Raw genomic sequence first — 14,579 nt, forward strand, 5'->3', positions numbered from 1 at the left:
CCTAAAAAAACGGCCTTTTCATTGAGCCATAGGACAAACTACTGCTGTGCAAAGATGCGCTTTTACTTTGTGGTGCTTAAAACTTGTAAAACCAAGGTAAAACTTAACGTTCTCTTACAATTGAGTGTAAAAACATCAGCAAGGTTTTGAGCTGTCACTTCAGAACGAATCATGCCAAAAACAAAAGAAATCAGTTTAGATGATGCTCACAAAGCAGGAGATGGATTTACAAATTTATCACAGCGTTGTGTCAAGATCTATAGTGAGAAGTAACATCAAGAAATTCAAAGAGTCACACAGTACGGAACAAGCCTGGCAGAGATGTGTCTAAAAACCCCAGAACTGCCAAGACACTAGTTAACAATTTAGTCAAGTCAGGGATAGTGGTCTCAAGGAAGTTAATCACTAGAACTTTGTGCAGGAATGGACTGAATTCACAGACCAAGCAAAACTTCTCTTCACTGCAGAAGAAACCACTTCAAGCCAGACCTAAATATGCCAGGAACAACCTGGAGAAAGATACTGGAAGTGGGTCCTTTGGTCAAATGAGACTAAACTGCGTATTTGACTAAAGAGACAGTGTTTATGTTTGGAGTAAGACGGGAGAGGCGTGAAACACAGTAGTGGTGGTATTAAGTTGTAGGGACGTATAAGTGCATCTCAAAGTGGAAGGAATCATAAAGAAAGAATATGTGACTACTCTCATGGGGGGAGGCTGATAATTCTGTCTTCAACTGTATGAAGATTGTCTTTATCTTCCTCATCCCCAACCAGATGGCTGTCCCTCCCTGAGCCTGGTCCTGCCTGAGATTTCTTCCTGTTAAAAGGGAGTTTTTCCTTCCCACTGTCACCAAGTGCTTGCTAAAAAGGGGTCATGTGATTGTTGAGTGCTTTAAGTCAACTGTTATTGTGATTTGGTGCTATATAAATAAAATTGAATTGATTTGAATTAGAGTTATATATGAATAAACACAAAGTAGATGTAGTATCTCCTAGTTTTCGTCAAGAAAATAGATGCTGATGGATTATTTATAATGATTTCACATTATACTTTATAAGAGTTGTTTCTGCTTAGGCAAAATTTGAGGTGTACATAGGAAATCGATAGGGTTTCCCCAAAATGAACAAGAACTAGAGGGTAGGAATAGTCAAAGAGTTGCATTTAAATTTTATATTTGGATGTTGTGGGTTAAATCAAATGGCACAGTGCCAGAGTAGCAATGAATAGTGTCTTTATGCAGCAGATGGGACACAATGACACTGCACTACAACAGTACAGTTTTCATCAGCTTTCAGGTACGGGACTTGAGTGCATATTATTACAACAATATTCAGACAAGAGGGACCGCATTGGGGAATCTGTTGCTGTTTGAAAAGGGATGTTTGAGAGGTGGCACGGCCTTTCTTTTTGTAAACTGTTACAGGTTGAATTTACTCTACGGGAAGAATGGGCAGTCAAAACACTGATATACTTGACCAGGTCGGTCCACTCAGCAGGAGTGGTGCTGCAGAAGTGCTACTTTCAATCAATGCTGCTCATTGTTGGCTGGCGAAAAACTTCAAAAGCACTTGGACTGCACTCTCAAGAGCCTTTCCCACCACTGCGGCTCCCACACCGAAGCCAGCGCTTCTTTCTCGATACCTGCACTGTGTGTTACATCCAAAGTGACTAACAAATGTTACAGTTTGGCATGAATGCGTCTGATGTTCACGTCATGCTCTTCCTGTTTTTTTGTGTAGTAATTAGATACAAACAGAAGAGCAACACAGCTTTATCCAAACAATAAAGAGACAGATGGACATTCTTCTCAACTTTGGTTGTAAGTTCCAACCACTGGATGCTGAGGTCCGGGCTGGCTGGAAACTATGCAAAGAGCATGGCCTTAAAACTCCATATGAGGCCATCGTCTAACTCTCGAGACGCATCTGGTCAACAAGGCTGTCCTTTGTGAAGGCCTCTACAATTAACAGAGGAAAGGAGGCAAAGATTAAAGGGTCATGTTCAGGGAAGATGTAATTATAACTGACATTTCCCATTTTAAATCGAAGTCAGGATCAGCATCCGTGGGTGCGGGCTTGGAGTAGCTGAATCAGCCACCTCCCCATGCACAAGGTTGTGGTGATGAAATGGGATTAGTGACTAGATTACTGTTTGGCCAGCTTCTTTACAAAATAGCTCTGTCCGAGCAGGGAGACAGATGAAGGACTTCAGGAGATCCATCGCTCAGGTCAGCTGAGGAAGACCCCCAAATTCAAACAGGAAATACTCTTTCAACACAAGGCAATAACAACTCCACACAGTTTACATTACACTGACCTGTCTGCAGAGTTCTGTGGGAGACTGGAAGCAGTTAGATGTAAAAGTTCATGCCGCAGTTGGAAAAACCATCACTTTCTCTCCCGTCAGAAGAGCTCGTAATGAGTCATGTGTTTTGATTATGAAGCAATTTAGAACCAGATAGGAGAGCTGCCGATACCTACTCAAGAAAATCGGTGATGTACTTGCGACTGCACTTGGACCACGACCAAGGGTTGGTATCGTAGTTAAGTGTAGGAGCCATGACGTGATACTGGTGCTTTATCCCTGCCTCCCGGCATTTGGGGTTGTCATCATGAGGCATGTTGAACCTGGTGCAGAACAAAAAAAGGGGGAATTTAGAGATTGTGAGGGGTATATATAACAAAAACACAAAAAGTGGTTATCATCCGATTATTAGATATGCCACAGTAAAAAGGATAAATGTCTAAGATCGACTCCCAGTCATTTGTAGCAGGGGGTCACATCACAACCAGCCCGCAGATCCGGCAATACCTTTTAGTTATGCCTCACACTTTGCACTTTTCCTCTACTGGTCTGTTTGTTTTCCACTTCCAAATACATGCACATCCTTATTTGTATTATTTGCTAAATATTTATAGAGTAAAATCCTTTAAAAGTTTCAAGAAAACTCCAATTGGCCAGTAGGTGGTGCAACATTGTCTTTAAAATGTCACACTCCATCTATCAGCATCTATTGGCTTCAACATCGAGAACAACATGCTAGTGAGATCTACCTCCAGCTTAGAGGTCAAAGTTCACCGTCTCACATTCTCAAAGGGCTTAATGCTTAGAAAAAGCCGGGGGCAATAGCACCTCACACATCAGTTACTCTCACAGACAGGAGAACAAGACTGATGTCTACACAATCTTACCAATAAAGCTGCAATAACATTGTCACAAACATCTGCTGAGATAATAATATTTCCTGTATTTTCTGCAAGTCCAAAAATCAGTTAACCAGCTAATTGTTTGAGCATTTGTCTTTAGCGATCAAGCAGTGAGACGGGAGTCTTTGCAAAAGAATAACTGTACGTAATGAGGCATGGAAACTGCAAACTAATGAATTCATCCAGGCTGTCTGTAGCTGGCAGTCTCATAGAGCAGGTTTTCTTGATCATGTCCAGAACAGTGCACTCCAGCATAGATGTCCTGTTTTGTACTGCGGTTTGGCGCATTACCCATAAATACATGCACGCGTGAGTGCACATGTATTTATACACACAGGATCCCATGCAGCTGTATGATGTCTTGAGATGTTTACGCCAGGATGTGGGGCAGTGCTGTGCTCTGGGCTGGAGCTGAGGGTCAATCCATACCAGTACACAAACAAGATCTAGCATGGCTGGCATGAAGCCCACCCTACGGGAGACGGAGGGCCCGAGGGCAAACACCCAGGAAATAATTAAGCCTCTGGCACAGTAATAAGCTCTGCACACAAACCAAGCCGTTGGATAATACTCACAACATCCAAACTGAATCAACTGGTATTATGCAAAAGATTTTTTGTCACTTATGATGTAAAAAAAAAGTGAATTGAATTGAGTTTCACAAAAAAAAAGGAGAGAAAACATAAAACTGGATATGTTGCGTCAAATAAGTCGATTTTGTCATTTTGATGATGGGTGATCCGGGAATTGTGGATGCTATGATGAGTTATTTGAACCAGATCCGAAGGATAGAAATGAGAATACAACCTTAAAATCCTGAGATGAGAGCCTTTTACTGTAATGAGGTTATAAATCAGGCAGTTTTGTGGCTAGATCAATAGAGGAACCAATTTCAGTGATTTACATGCATCCGAGCCCACTCACTTTAAGTTCTTAACAAAATAACTGCATCGCTCTGTGCACATCACTGTGCCCGTGCCGCTCTGCCACCCTATTTGATGGATCTTCAGCATTAAAAAAAAGTATTTCTTTGATTAAAACCCTTTGAAAAGCACTTCAAGAGAGGCAGAGCTCACTGTCTGTGAACTACACATCTTAGCTGCTCTGAATTGTCCACGAGAAGAAACCATCTTTAACAATCCCAGTGATTTTATCCCATTAGCTTTCTGTTTTGGGGGGTTTTTGTGTGCACTTTACACACTTGATATACTTCTTTTGCAAACTGTCAGGAAGATTTATTTTTGATCTGGGACATCTGAAGCCAGACAAACTTTTTAAGTCCTCATACATGGCACCTTTGAGGAGCTATCAAGTGATGCCACGCCACCTAAAAATCCCTGCGCTGCCTATTAGTAATCGCACATTCTCGCAGTTATCTGAGAAAGGCCTCCCATCCATTAGCCTAAGTCTCTGATTAATCTGCAGTGCTCTTGAGTGGGTCCCATTACCTGACACTGGCTTTCTCAGAGCGCTAAACACTCATGAGAGCTCACGCCTGCAAACACAGCGATCCGCCATGCCAAGAGACAGAGCCAAGTGGGCCTCCATCTGCTTGAACTTTAGCATAAACAGATCCACATGAGACTCGAAGTAAAAAGGGGAGGGTGTAAGTTCGGTCCATCTGCTGCTGCTCTGGTCCAGTCTCTCCACTGGAAAAATGTGTGACCGTGGCAGAGGAACTAGAAGAAATATCTTTCATTCTTAACTATTACCTCACAGGCTCACACTGACAGTGCGCCTTTTTACTACCCAGATGGAGAGAAGCAGACGAGAAAAAAAAACAAAGACAGAGGCCTTGTCTTTATCCAAAAGTAAGCTCTCTGTTTTAAATCACCTGGAGCGTTCGCAAGAATGAGAAGGTAATGAGTTATTTATCATAATTTCGCCACAAATGGATGTTTGGAATAAACATCGCTTCATACGAGAGATAAAGTCATGTGTTTTGACTCGGTCATTTGAAGACAGATTATGCGTACGAGTCTTTCTTCACTCCACACATGTGGCAGTATTTGCTTGTTGTGAAAACACTCTGTGGCAGAAAGGCATGTTGTGATAACCCCGCTATTACCCGCTCGAAGGCGAGCCGCACATGATGGCGATGTGACATCTCCAGTTTGTTTTACCCGTCTTTGGCGCTGAGGAGTGGGGGTGGAGGCTTTCCAAGTACTAAATACAATATTTAGCTTTGTACTTGCTCCATTTCCAAGACAATCTTTGTTGTTGTTCATCAATGCCAGGTCCAATTATTATTAAGATTTTTGAGGGTTTTTTTATGGCATCCACATAAAATTGTGTCTTTGAGCTTATAGCTATCAAGGTAAAGCTCGGACGAATGGAGGGTTGACGTCCTGAGCTCTATAGTAAGGCATTGTAGGCTGGCATGTTATTAAAAGTCAAGGGTTTTTTTTCTTTATTATGTTTTGCACCTGTGTCTGCTGCACTCTGTGTCTCTTGATAAGAGGGCTTTTGTAGTCGAGCTTGGCTTTGAGTGGTGACATACGTCCTATGTGTGTGTGTGTGAGAGTTATGGGGGTGGTGGTGGGGCCACAGGTTTAGAACTGCAACTTACACATGGCCCAGCTCATGAGCGATGGTGAAGGAGGCACTAATTCCATTCTCCTCACTAATGGAGCAGCTTCGGTATGGGTCGCACATGGTCCCCAGCTCAGCAAGCCCTACAGGGTCAACACACACCCACACGCACACATAGGAAAACACACAGATCCGCATAAACATATACAAGCCAAGTGTGTCTGGAGAAAAATTAGTTGCTTGAGCGTTTGAGACGATTAAAGGCATCAAAACTTCTGTTTCCTAAGAGAGATTAGCACTGCCAAATCTCCCTCCTCCCAGTTCTACCACTCTGTTCTGTCACGATAATATTATTAGCTGACAGCTTGCCATAAACTCATTACAGCACAGTTCATGAGCTGTGGTCAGTGGAGTGGAAAGTTCACTGTAAAAGAACTTTATGTGCAGATATTTTTGCATGAAAAGCCAAAATTTTACCTAATGTGTCACATTTGTCTTTAGCGCGGCAGATGTCTTCCCTGTGAAAAAGAAAAAACACCATCCTGTAAAGCCCTTCTGAACAGGGCAGCGTGCTTGAGCGACTTGCTTTCGAAAAGGAGGTGAGGGGTGGGAAATGCAGATACCTGGTTATGAGGAGCGCAGTGTCGTGGTGAGAAGGATGGCTGTCGTCCTGGACGTTGTGGCTTTGCTGCCAGACACAGAAGTTGTGCAGAGTGGTGGCAGCGTTGAAGCTCACAGTGGGACCTTCCTGTTTTGCAAGAAACAACAATGGGGCTGTGACCAGCAAACTGGGCTTACATACAGTAACCTTTTTTAATAATGTTGGTATAGACATATTAGAACATCATGTTGAAAGAATCTTTAATGTGTCAGCCTGTCTTAATGTCTTATGTTTTTGTCCATTATGATTATAATGGTTGGACTAAAGATTTAGGTACTGGATTTTTGGAAAAGAAGGACAAAGATCGGTCATTTTTCAATGACTTCCTGCAACCTGCAACAACCTTATGTTCTTTCTTGTGGTCCTTTCAATAACAGAGGTCGTGAGGAAAATCTCACCGTGACCAAACTAACCAAAGAAAATGCCTCGGCAAATGCCTACTTATTCAAAAACTGATAACAGAGCATTTCATTTGCAGGTGGCTAGCAGCCTTAATACAGTATGATTTGTATTCCACATAAGCCCGACAAGAAAGACAGTGTCCTTTCAAAGAGGCCCCACAGAGAAAAAAAAGCCAAGCCAAAGACACCTGCAATGACGTCAGCCACGCGCAGATGACCCGCGTACACGGAGCATTCAAGACCCCGTACTCACCTGTTCATTGTGGATGATGACAAGCTTGACTATCTTGATGCTGATGAAGTTTCCTATGCTGGGGTCCCTGTACACTGCTGCTACCTGTAACAAAGACAAAACACACAGACAAAAAAAATGCAAACCTCCACTAACCTGAGAGAAGAGCTAGAGTCATGTATTAGTTAAAATACTTGGAATGGGAACACACAGTCAAGGCTCGTTTAGCTAAGCTCTATTTTGGTTTAATCAAAATAGCAGCAGCTCACCAAAGTCAAAAGAAAGCACAAAGTGCCTCCTTGAGGGTAAGTTTAATCAACAAAGTATTTAAACCAATTACAACCCCCCCACCCAGAAGACCATAGAAAAGGAAAAAGAAAAGAAGGAAACTGGACCTGGCTACAAATGTGAAGCAGCCTCTCTGTGAGGACAGCAAAACATTCCAACTCTTTTCCCGTCTGCTACTCTTGCGTTTCTCGTGCAACCGTGTCACGGTCAGCCAGCAGTCCCCCGAAACAGGGTACGCCTCATGACAGGAACTTATTAGTTACTATAAACATTTAGCTCATCGTAACATAGAGGGAAGCAAACGTAGCCCAGGCTTGCCCAGGTTGAGTAAAAAAAAACGAGGCTGTCTTTGTATGCACGTCATCCAACGGTGACACATGACCCCGCTCATTAGACTCTCACCTCCAGTTTATGCTCTCATGCAATCAGTCTAACAGCCAGAAGCGAGGGGGACGACACCATAAATTACTGCAAAATGCATTCAGGAGCCGATGTTGTTTTTTGGACTTCTTGGAATTTATATTTTGCTACATGTGCAACATTTTTCACATGGTTAAAAGCTACCTTCTTAAAATAACAGTAAGGCATACTCTCTCTCTCAGGGCTCATATCTATACAGTTTATCGGCATGACCAATAGAAAAAAAATATGCTAAGTTTGGATAAATTGTGGCAAAAGTAGAGCAAATGTAACCATTTGAAAGAGGACAGGGGGAAAAAGCATGCATTTGTGTATGGCTGCTCCCTGGTCTGCAGACATAAACATGATTTGCTGTCGAACTTTGCAAAAAAAAAAAAAAAAAAAAAAACTGGCCAGTGCAACACTCGCTATACTCCAGCAACCTTTCTTAAGGACACTCCACTGACAATCATTACTCCTCTGCAAGTAAATGAGTGTTTCAAACATTTTGCCTGTAATGGTGTAGAGAGACAGCAGATACTAGACTCAGTTCAATTAATAACCCGTCCTGAGTTGAGACGTTTTACTACCCAGTCCATCACAGTGTCACTGGCTTAATTACCAGCCTTCCTTCACAGTCAAAAGTAGGACTCATAAAGAGGTCAAGGTGCTGGACAGGCTAACAGGGTTTGTTTGGCATATGCAGAAGCATGCTGAGGTTACATCGGGGTTAACGACCAAAAATGCCAAACAGTAAAATCTGAGACTAGAAAAACACAGACCTGGACTGCAGTTTACACTGGGCAATTGCTTTAATAGTGGAAATATATCACAGAGTATGTTGCGTATACATCAGAACTGTAATTTTTTAAAATGTTGTCATATGTGGCACATTCACTGAAAAGCTTCTGAATACTACTGTGACCAAAATCTCAGATTGCACTTTATTTCTGTTGCATTAATTTCAGCAGAGTTTATCATTTTTAAAAAGGGTTAATAGCATGAGTGTCATTGATTTATTATTAAAATCTGACCCTCATGATGGAGACGATCATCATAAGAAGTTTCTTATCTGAAGTTGTTTATTTTTTGCTGTAAAGTTTTGTAGCTACTTTATGATTGACTGAGTTTGGAAATGACTTTTCAGGCTGAATTAAAAATATACATATATACATATATTTATTAAGGCTTAGGGTGTAATGGTCATTTTCTAGAGATCTGTCACAATCAGAAAAAGACTATGCATGTTTTCAATGTAAATTTCCATCTTTGTGTAGACCACATTAAATTCAATACAGCTCTGCTGTAGACGTGGCATCAATTAAATCAGATCACATAGAGTTAAACATTGCTTGGAAAAAAATATGCATTTAGCTCGTCTTTAGCAACCAAGCAACCTACATTTGATTCAAATTTAACTGACTATTTTATAAGTCTACAAGTCTTAAATTTAAACGATTCAATGACTTGTGAAATCTGCTGTGAACAATCAGCATGGCTAACACTGAGAAGTTTGTTTTGTTACTTTTCAGTATTTTAAATGAACCTCTAAAGCTTTCAGTCATTGATGTTTGGTTAAATTGGTTTAACAGCTGATTTTAAAACCCTTCTCCTCACATACAAGGTCTTGAGCAACTAACCCCACCGTATGTTAAAGACCTTTTAGTAGCATGTAATCCCAACACAGGTGAGCATAAAGAGTAATGTAAATATGTTCATAAAGGAAGGCAATGCCAGCAAATAATACCGAGGAAAAACACATTTAAACACTGAAAAAAAATTAGAAACATTATTTTACTTACTACTGACATGATTGTTAGAATGTAGTGCTCTAGGTTGCGTCCATGGTGACGCACCATTTTGGCATCTGCTGTCACCATCAGCTCAACGTAGCGAGGATAGGACAGGAAACGCTTGCGCCTGCGGGGCGATCTTGGGTGTGGGCTGGTGGAGTTGTTCTCATGCACGCGTTGGTCCTCTACTGGGGCTCTGAGAGATTCTAGCTCCTCTCTCATGGTCCCTCTCATCTCTGAAGAGGCTGGCTTCTTCAAGTTCTCTGTTTAAGAAAGAAAATATTCTTCATGTGGTAATTAGCCTTTTTTTAATGGACTACTTAATGTCATAAAGGTGTTTCATAAGAGAGCAAGCTACATCTACAGTTCAGTGCCGTGCTCTGGCTCAGCTTAGTTCCAGTTACATAACTGGACTTCTGTGGCAGACACCTGCCATAAACCGTCTTATTCAAGTGTTCAGGAAAGCAGTTGAACCAGAGACACAGAGTCACTGGTGAGCTTTGAGCCTGTGTTTTACCTCAGGCAATCTGGATTCTCCTGTCTCAAACGAAGCCACACAAACCAAGAAATCCTTTAACAGCACTTTACTGAGTCACAGAGACTAGGCTCAGTTTACGCCATGCAGAGGTATGTAAAAATCCTCAATGTATTCCACTCTGGATACCCCAGTCATTGTATTATTTTGGTAAATTGTTACAATCGTGGTGAAAGGAACACATTAACACTGAAACAGTTCCATTCATACGCCGCCTCCAACAGCAGCCTCAGACCCAGAATGACAGCCATACACTGTGCACACTCAAATGGCTCACTCCTCTCAGCTGAAGCGCACGTGTTGTGCTGGCTACAAACAGTAGATTCCATCATCATGACAGAGTGAAGTTAAAAGAGGAACACAGAGGCAGAGACACAGACCGATTGCCTATATTATTAGAGGCAAGGCAAGAAAAACTTGCTGTACTTGAAAATGAAGTATCGTTGATTGCACATTAATAAGAACCCTGGAGGTCTAAATAAAAACAGAGTGGAAAAAACAGCAAGAGGTTTTCCAGTCACACTACAGGAACAATCCAAATCACAAAAAAGGGTTGAGTTTGTTTTCTGCAATGTCCCCAGATTCTCCTGACTGAAAATGATGACCAATGGAGGGGCAGATAAACTGTACGTATCAACTATGAACATCAAAAGGCTTAAGCAGTCAATCAGCGCTGTATAACTTTACACTGCATTTTGTGAGAAGTCCAGGACGGGAGCATGCAGGTCGGTTATTATGCTCTCCTGATTTCCACTGTCGCTTTGGCGCACATCCATGATATAGTGTAAGAAAGCTTGCTTAAAGCAGTTTCACCTGTCGCCCTGCTGAGGAAAGATTGATTTAACGTATGCCAGGCGGGCGGAAGAGAACGATCAAAAGGAAGATTCATGAATGTAGTGCAGGAGGACATGCAGGGGGTTGGTGTGACAGAAGAAGTGGGGATAGGGTGAGATGGAAATAAATGATCTGCTGTGGCCACCCCTAAAAGGACCAGCTGAAAGAAGAAAAAGAAGACCAGAGGAAGTAGCAGAGAAAAATATCAGGAGCCACTGATGATATAGCTATGAAATGACAATGAAAGATTTCACTGTCAATATCCTATTTTGTCAAAACTCAAATTGCTGTAATTTTTAATAAATGTTTGTACATATAGGTGTACTATTTTCCTTTTGCCTCCATTAAACCAAGCAGCAAAAGGGAGACAATGTAGCAAAAGTTGCTAAAAAAAATTACACTGACTGAGTAATTACTTTAAGTAAGACCACTAGTGCTTACGATCCAAGCATAGTTTGGAATCCGTCATCCTCCTCGACTTTGGATAACCCGATTACAGTGAAGACTTCCATTGTGTTCTGTAAACTCAATCTTTCCAGACAGTCACACAGAGACAGATTGTGTGTAACTGTTAGATTAGCGAAAAAAAGAGAAAGGAAAACTCATTCAGTGCTCCGTGAGTATTCAAGCGATGCCCCCAGTGGGCACACGAGGCGAAGCGTGACTCCCTGGCACAATGGCCCACAGCTCTTGCCGCCGTGAGGCCCAACCCCATGCCAGAACCAGCATCCAAGCCAGCGCCAAGCCGGTCTGTGCCCGTGCACGCAGCCCGGGCAGCTGGGCCAGCACGGAGCTTTGTATTTTCCAGGGAAAGAAAAGTCTCAAAGGCCAAAACCCACCGCACTAAACCCCTTAAACAGACTCATCGCTGCAGACAGTCCGACATCAAAGGGATTATCAAAGCACAGAAATTGGTGTTAAGACTCAGAGTAAGCAAGTGTGTGATGGAAAAAAAAAGAGGAGGCGGTGAAAATATTGTCTTCTGCTATAATAGCCTTTGAATCAGTGCAGATTAGCCACACACTACCTTCCCAAATCGCCTTAGGTTGAAATCCCCCTCTCGCTAGGTAGTGAGCTGCTACTTACACCATGAGAAGACAGGGGTGACTGACCCGCTGTACGCACAGAGACATTACATCACCCACTGGGCACTGGAAAAATCAGCCACAGAAGGTCTTTATATCTCTGGGCTCTGCATGTTGGAATTTACTATCAAAAAGAACCTGATAGATATTATTTCTTTTCACACTTTGAAAAATGTCATAAGCATTAGCCAATAAAATCGAACTTCAGAGGTTTCTCATGATCGGGAACATTAAAAAGGGGCCCTGCATGGCATGAGTGTAGGCATTTCCAACTTATAATCTAGTCGATTCCAATGTACACACAGCTAAAATGTACCAACAGAACACACTCACTTCTATGTTCCAACACCTAATTGACTTGTGGATGTGTAAATCTTTATATCACTGTGCCAAAACACAATCAAAACAATGAACATTACTCTGTTTATGTATTCACTCAATGCCATGAATAATTGCAGACAAAATAACCCATACACACAATGACTGAACACTTTTAAACATATCTAGACATTTTGATTGGGTTTGAACTGCCACATATGTTAACAGTTAAGCATTTATTTACATTAATCCATAAACATTAAAGTGTGGCAATATTTTACTGTTGCATAGACTTTTAGTCTGAGTCCATATATGTATACCAGCCTGTCCAAAAGGATCTCAATGAGATTTTAACATAGAGCTGCTCTTTCATGACAAATGCCAAGAACCAACACATACGTAGTTGAACTAATAACCATTGTTTTACAGTGTTTTGCTGGCCTTCTGAGAGTTGTCATCTTTGGCTACACATTAAACAGACAGTACACTTTCCATTGAGTACAGGTAGTGCCTGCTACTTAAAAAAAAATCAGACAGCATGGTTATTGGAATACAAGTTAAGAGGGGAAAAACTTTGAAACCACCGCAGACAGGGGCCCAATTAAGTGCAATTCTGCGGCTAGACAGTGGAGAAGTAAGGCAGCTAATTGCTTCTGCTGAAGAAGGCTTTTAAAAGTGAAGTGGCGTGGCTGTCGACATCACTAGAAGTATGGTCTTTGTACACTTGCAGTCCACTCGGCTGATATTTTCAGTTCAGAGATAAAGACAGCATAGTGGTCGGCTGCAGACCTCAAATGACGAAACACTACTTGTGGATCAGAACTGTGACAGGTAGTAGCCTGGAGTGTTATCTTAGCCAAACCAAGATACTCCCAATGTCTAGTTTAAAGAGGTTCATCCAAATATACTAAAGATTAAATCATTATGGATGCCATTTGAATTCAGTTGAAAATGTTTGGATTGGGATACGCAAGAAGCAACCCTTCCTCTTTGTTGAATACACGTCTTCAAATCTTACAGTAATTTGGTTACATCTGGAAGGCTGAATCAATAGTTTATAGGAGAGATGTTGCCAATGAAGAGCTAATACATCATTTTCTAAAGCTCTTCAAAATGTGTCAAAGATTTGATGAAAAGTCTCTAATAATATTAACTTTTATTTATCCAAATAAAAGTCCCATTGAGATTAAAAGATCCTTTTTCAAAAGTGATCTGGTCAAGACAGAGGCAAAGATTTAGTCATTCTAAACATTAATAAAAAGTTTCTGCTTGTACTGACATACAAAACAAGCGAGTGAACACAACATATACATGATATACAGTGTTGTATATACAATAACACAGAACTAGTGCCACTTCAAGAGCAAAGACATTAACAATGAGCACTATGTTCTCGATCCTTTGAAACTCCCCGACAGTAACTATTCTGGACAGTTTCCTGTCCTTCTGTAGATTATTCTATGAAAAAAAGGGGCAGCATATTTTAAGGTCTTTTTTTGCAGGGATAAATACTGCTAACATTTTGCTTGAGTGAAGGCCATACTAACCTTGGTTTTACACATGTATGTACACAGGTACACAGAACCAGCCCAATCGGAGATTTGCACACACAGGATGCTAATAAAATGCAAAGCAGCAAATTAAACAGGATCTTCAGGTTTTGTGAAACGCATTCCTAAAGAGCAGCATCAACCTCAACACTGCAATTTATGCAATCACATGTTGATACGTAATGTTAAAATCCTAGCTGATAAGGACATATACAAGGCCTCATTTTTCTTTTCCTTGAAGACGACCATTTGTGACTCAACAATGACTACAGATCTGTTCAAGGAACCATTTAAATATCGAGATGTTGATTTTACTCCAAGACAATCAGTATGGATGACTTAATTACGTCTGCCATATTTTAAAAGAAACCCCTACTTTAGATACTGAACTATAATTGATCTTTACATTAAAAAAAGTAGCTCTGTGTTTTTGAAGGATGTCTGGCCTCTATGATAGTAAACAGCCCGCGACCCTGGCCATGCCACTGATGATTTCCCTGTCATCTCTTGGGTTTGCCCTTAGTGGGAAACTGTTGCTCTTCCGGCATCCATGCCACCATGCAGTTAGTCACTGTCACTCAAGTTGTTTGAATAAGCTCAAGTCTGTTAAGAATGCCCAGACAGTATTCAGTGGCAGAAAATAGCTCAAGTTGGAATCTGAGCAACACACCCAACACACTGGGTTCAATAGGGCTGTGGCCTCAGGGTAGGCACATGGCAGCTATTAAAGTTACAGACTGCGTG

General features: G+C 41.4%; 1 protein-coding gene across 2 annotated transcripts in view; it reads right to left on the reverse strand.

Moving 5' to 3' along the window:
* LOC116332645 (A disintegrin and metalloproteinase with thrombospondin motifs 20) overlaps nt 1–14,579 on the reverse strand; it is a 75,738-nt gene that overhangs the window by 50,421 nt on the left and 10,738 nt on the right. For both annotated transcript variants that reach the window (XM_039614886.1, XM_039614885.1), the window contains exons 4-9: nt 9,523–9,776; nt 7,055–7,138; nt 6,363–6,487; nt 6,217–6,257; nt 5,777–5,882; nt 2,482–2,628 (exon numbers count right to left, since the gene is read on the reverse strand). In XM_039614886.1, the coding sequence (XP_039470820.1) occupies nt 2,482–2,628; nt 5,777–5,882; nt 6,217–6,257; nt 6,363–6,487; nt 7,055–7,138; nt 9,523–9,776 (757 nt within the window). The remainder of the gene's footprint in view (nt 1–2,481; nt 2,629–5,776; nt 5,883–6,216; nt 6,258–6,362; nt 6,488–7,054; nt 7,139–9,522; nt 9,777–14,579) is intronic.

The sequence above is a fragment of the Oreochromis aureus genome, linkage group 7 (genome assembly GCF_013358895.1).
Source record: "Oreochromis aureus strain Israel breed Guangdong linkage group 7, ZZ_aureus, whole genome shotgun sequence".
Taxonomy (NCBI): domain Eukaryota; kingdom Metazoa; phylum Chordata; class Actinopteri; order Cichliformes; family Cichlidae; genus Oreochromis; species Oreochromis aureus.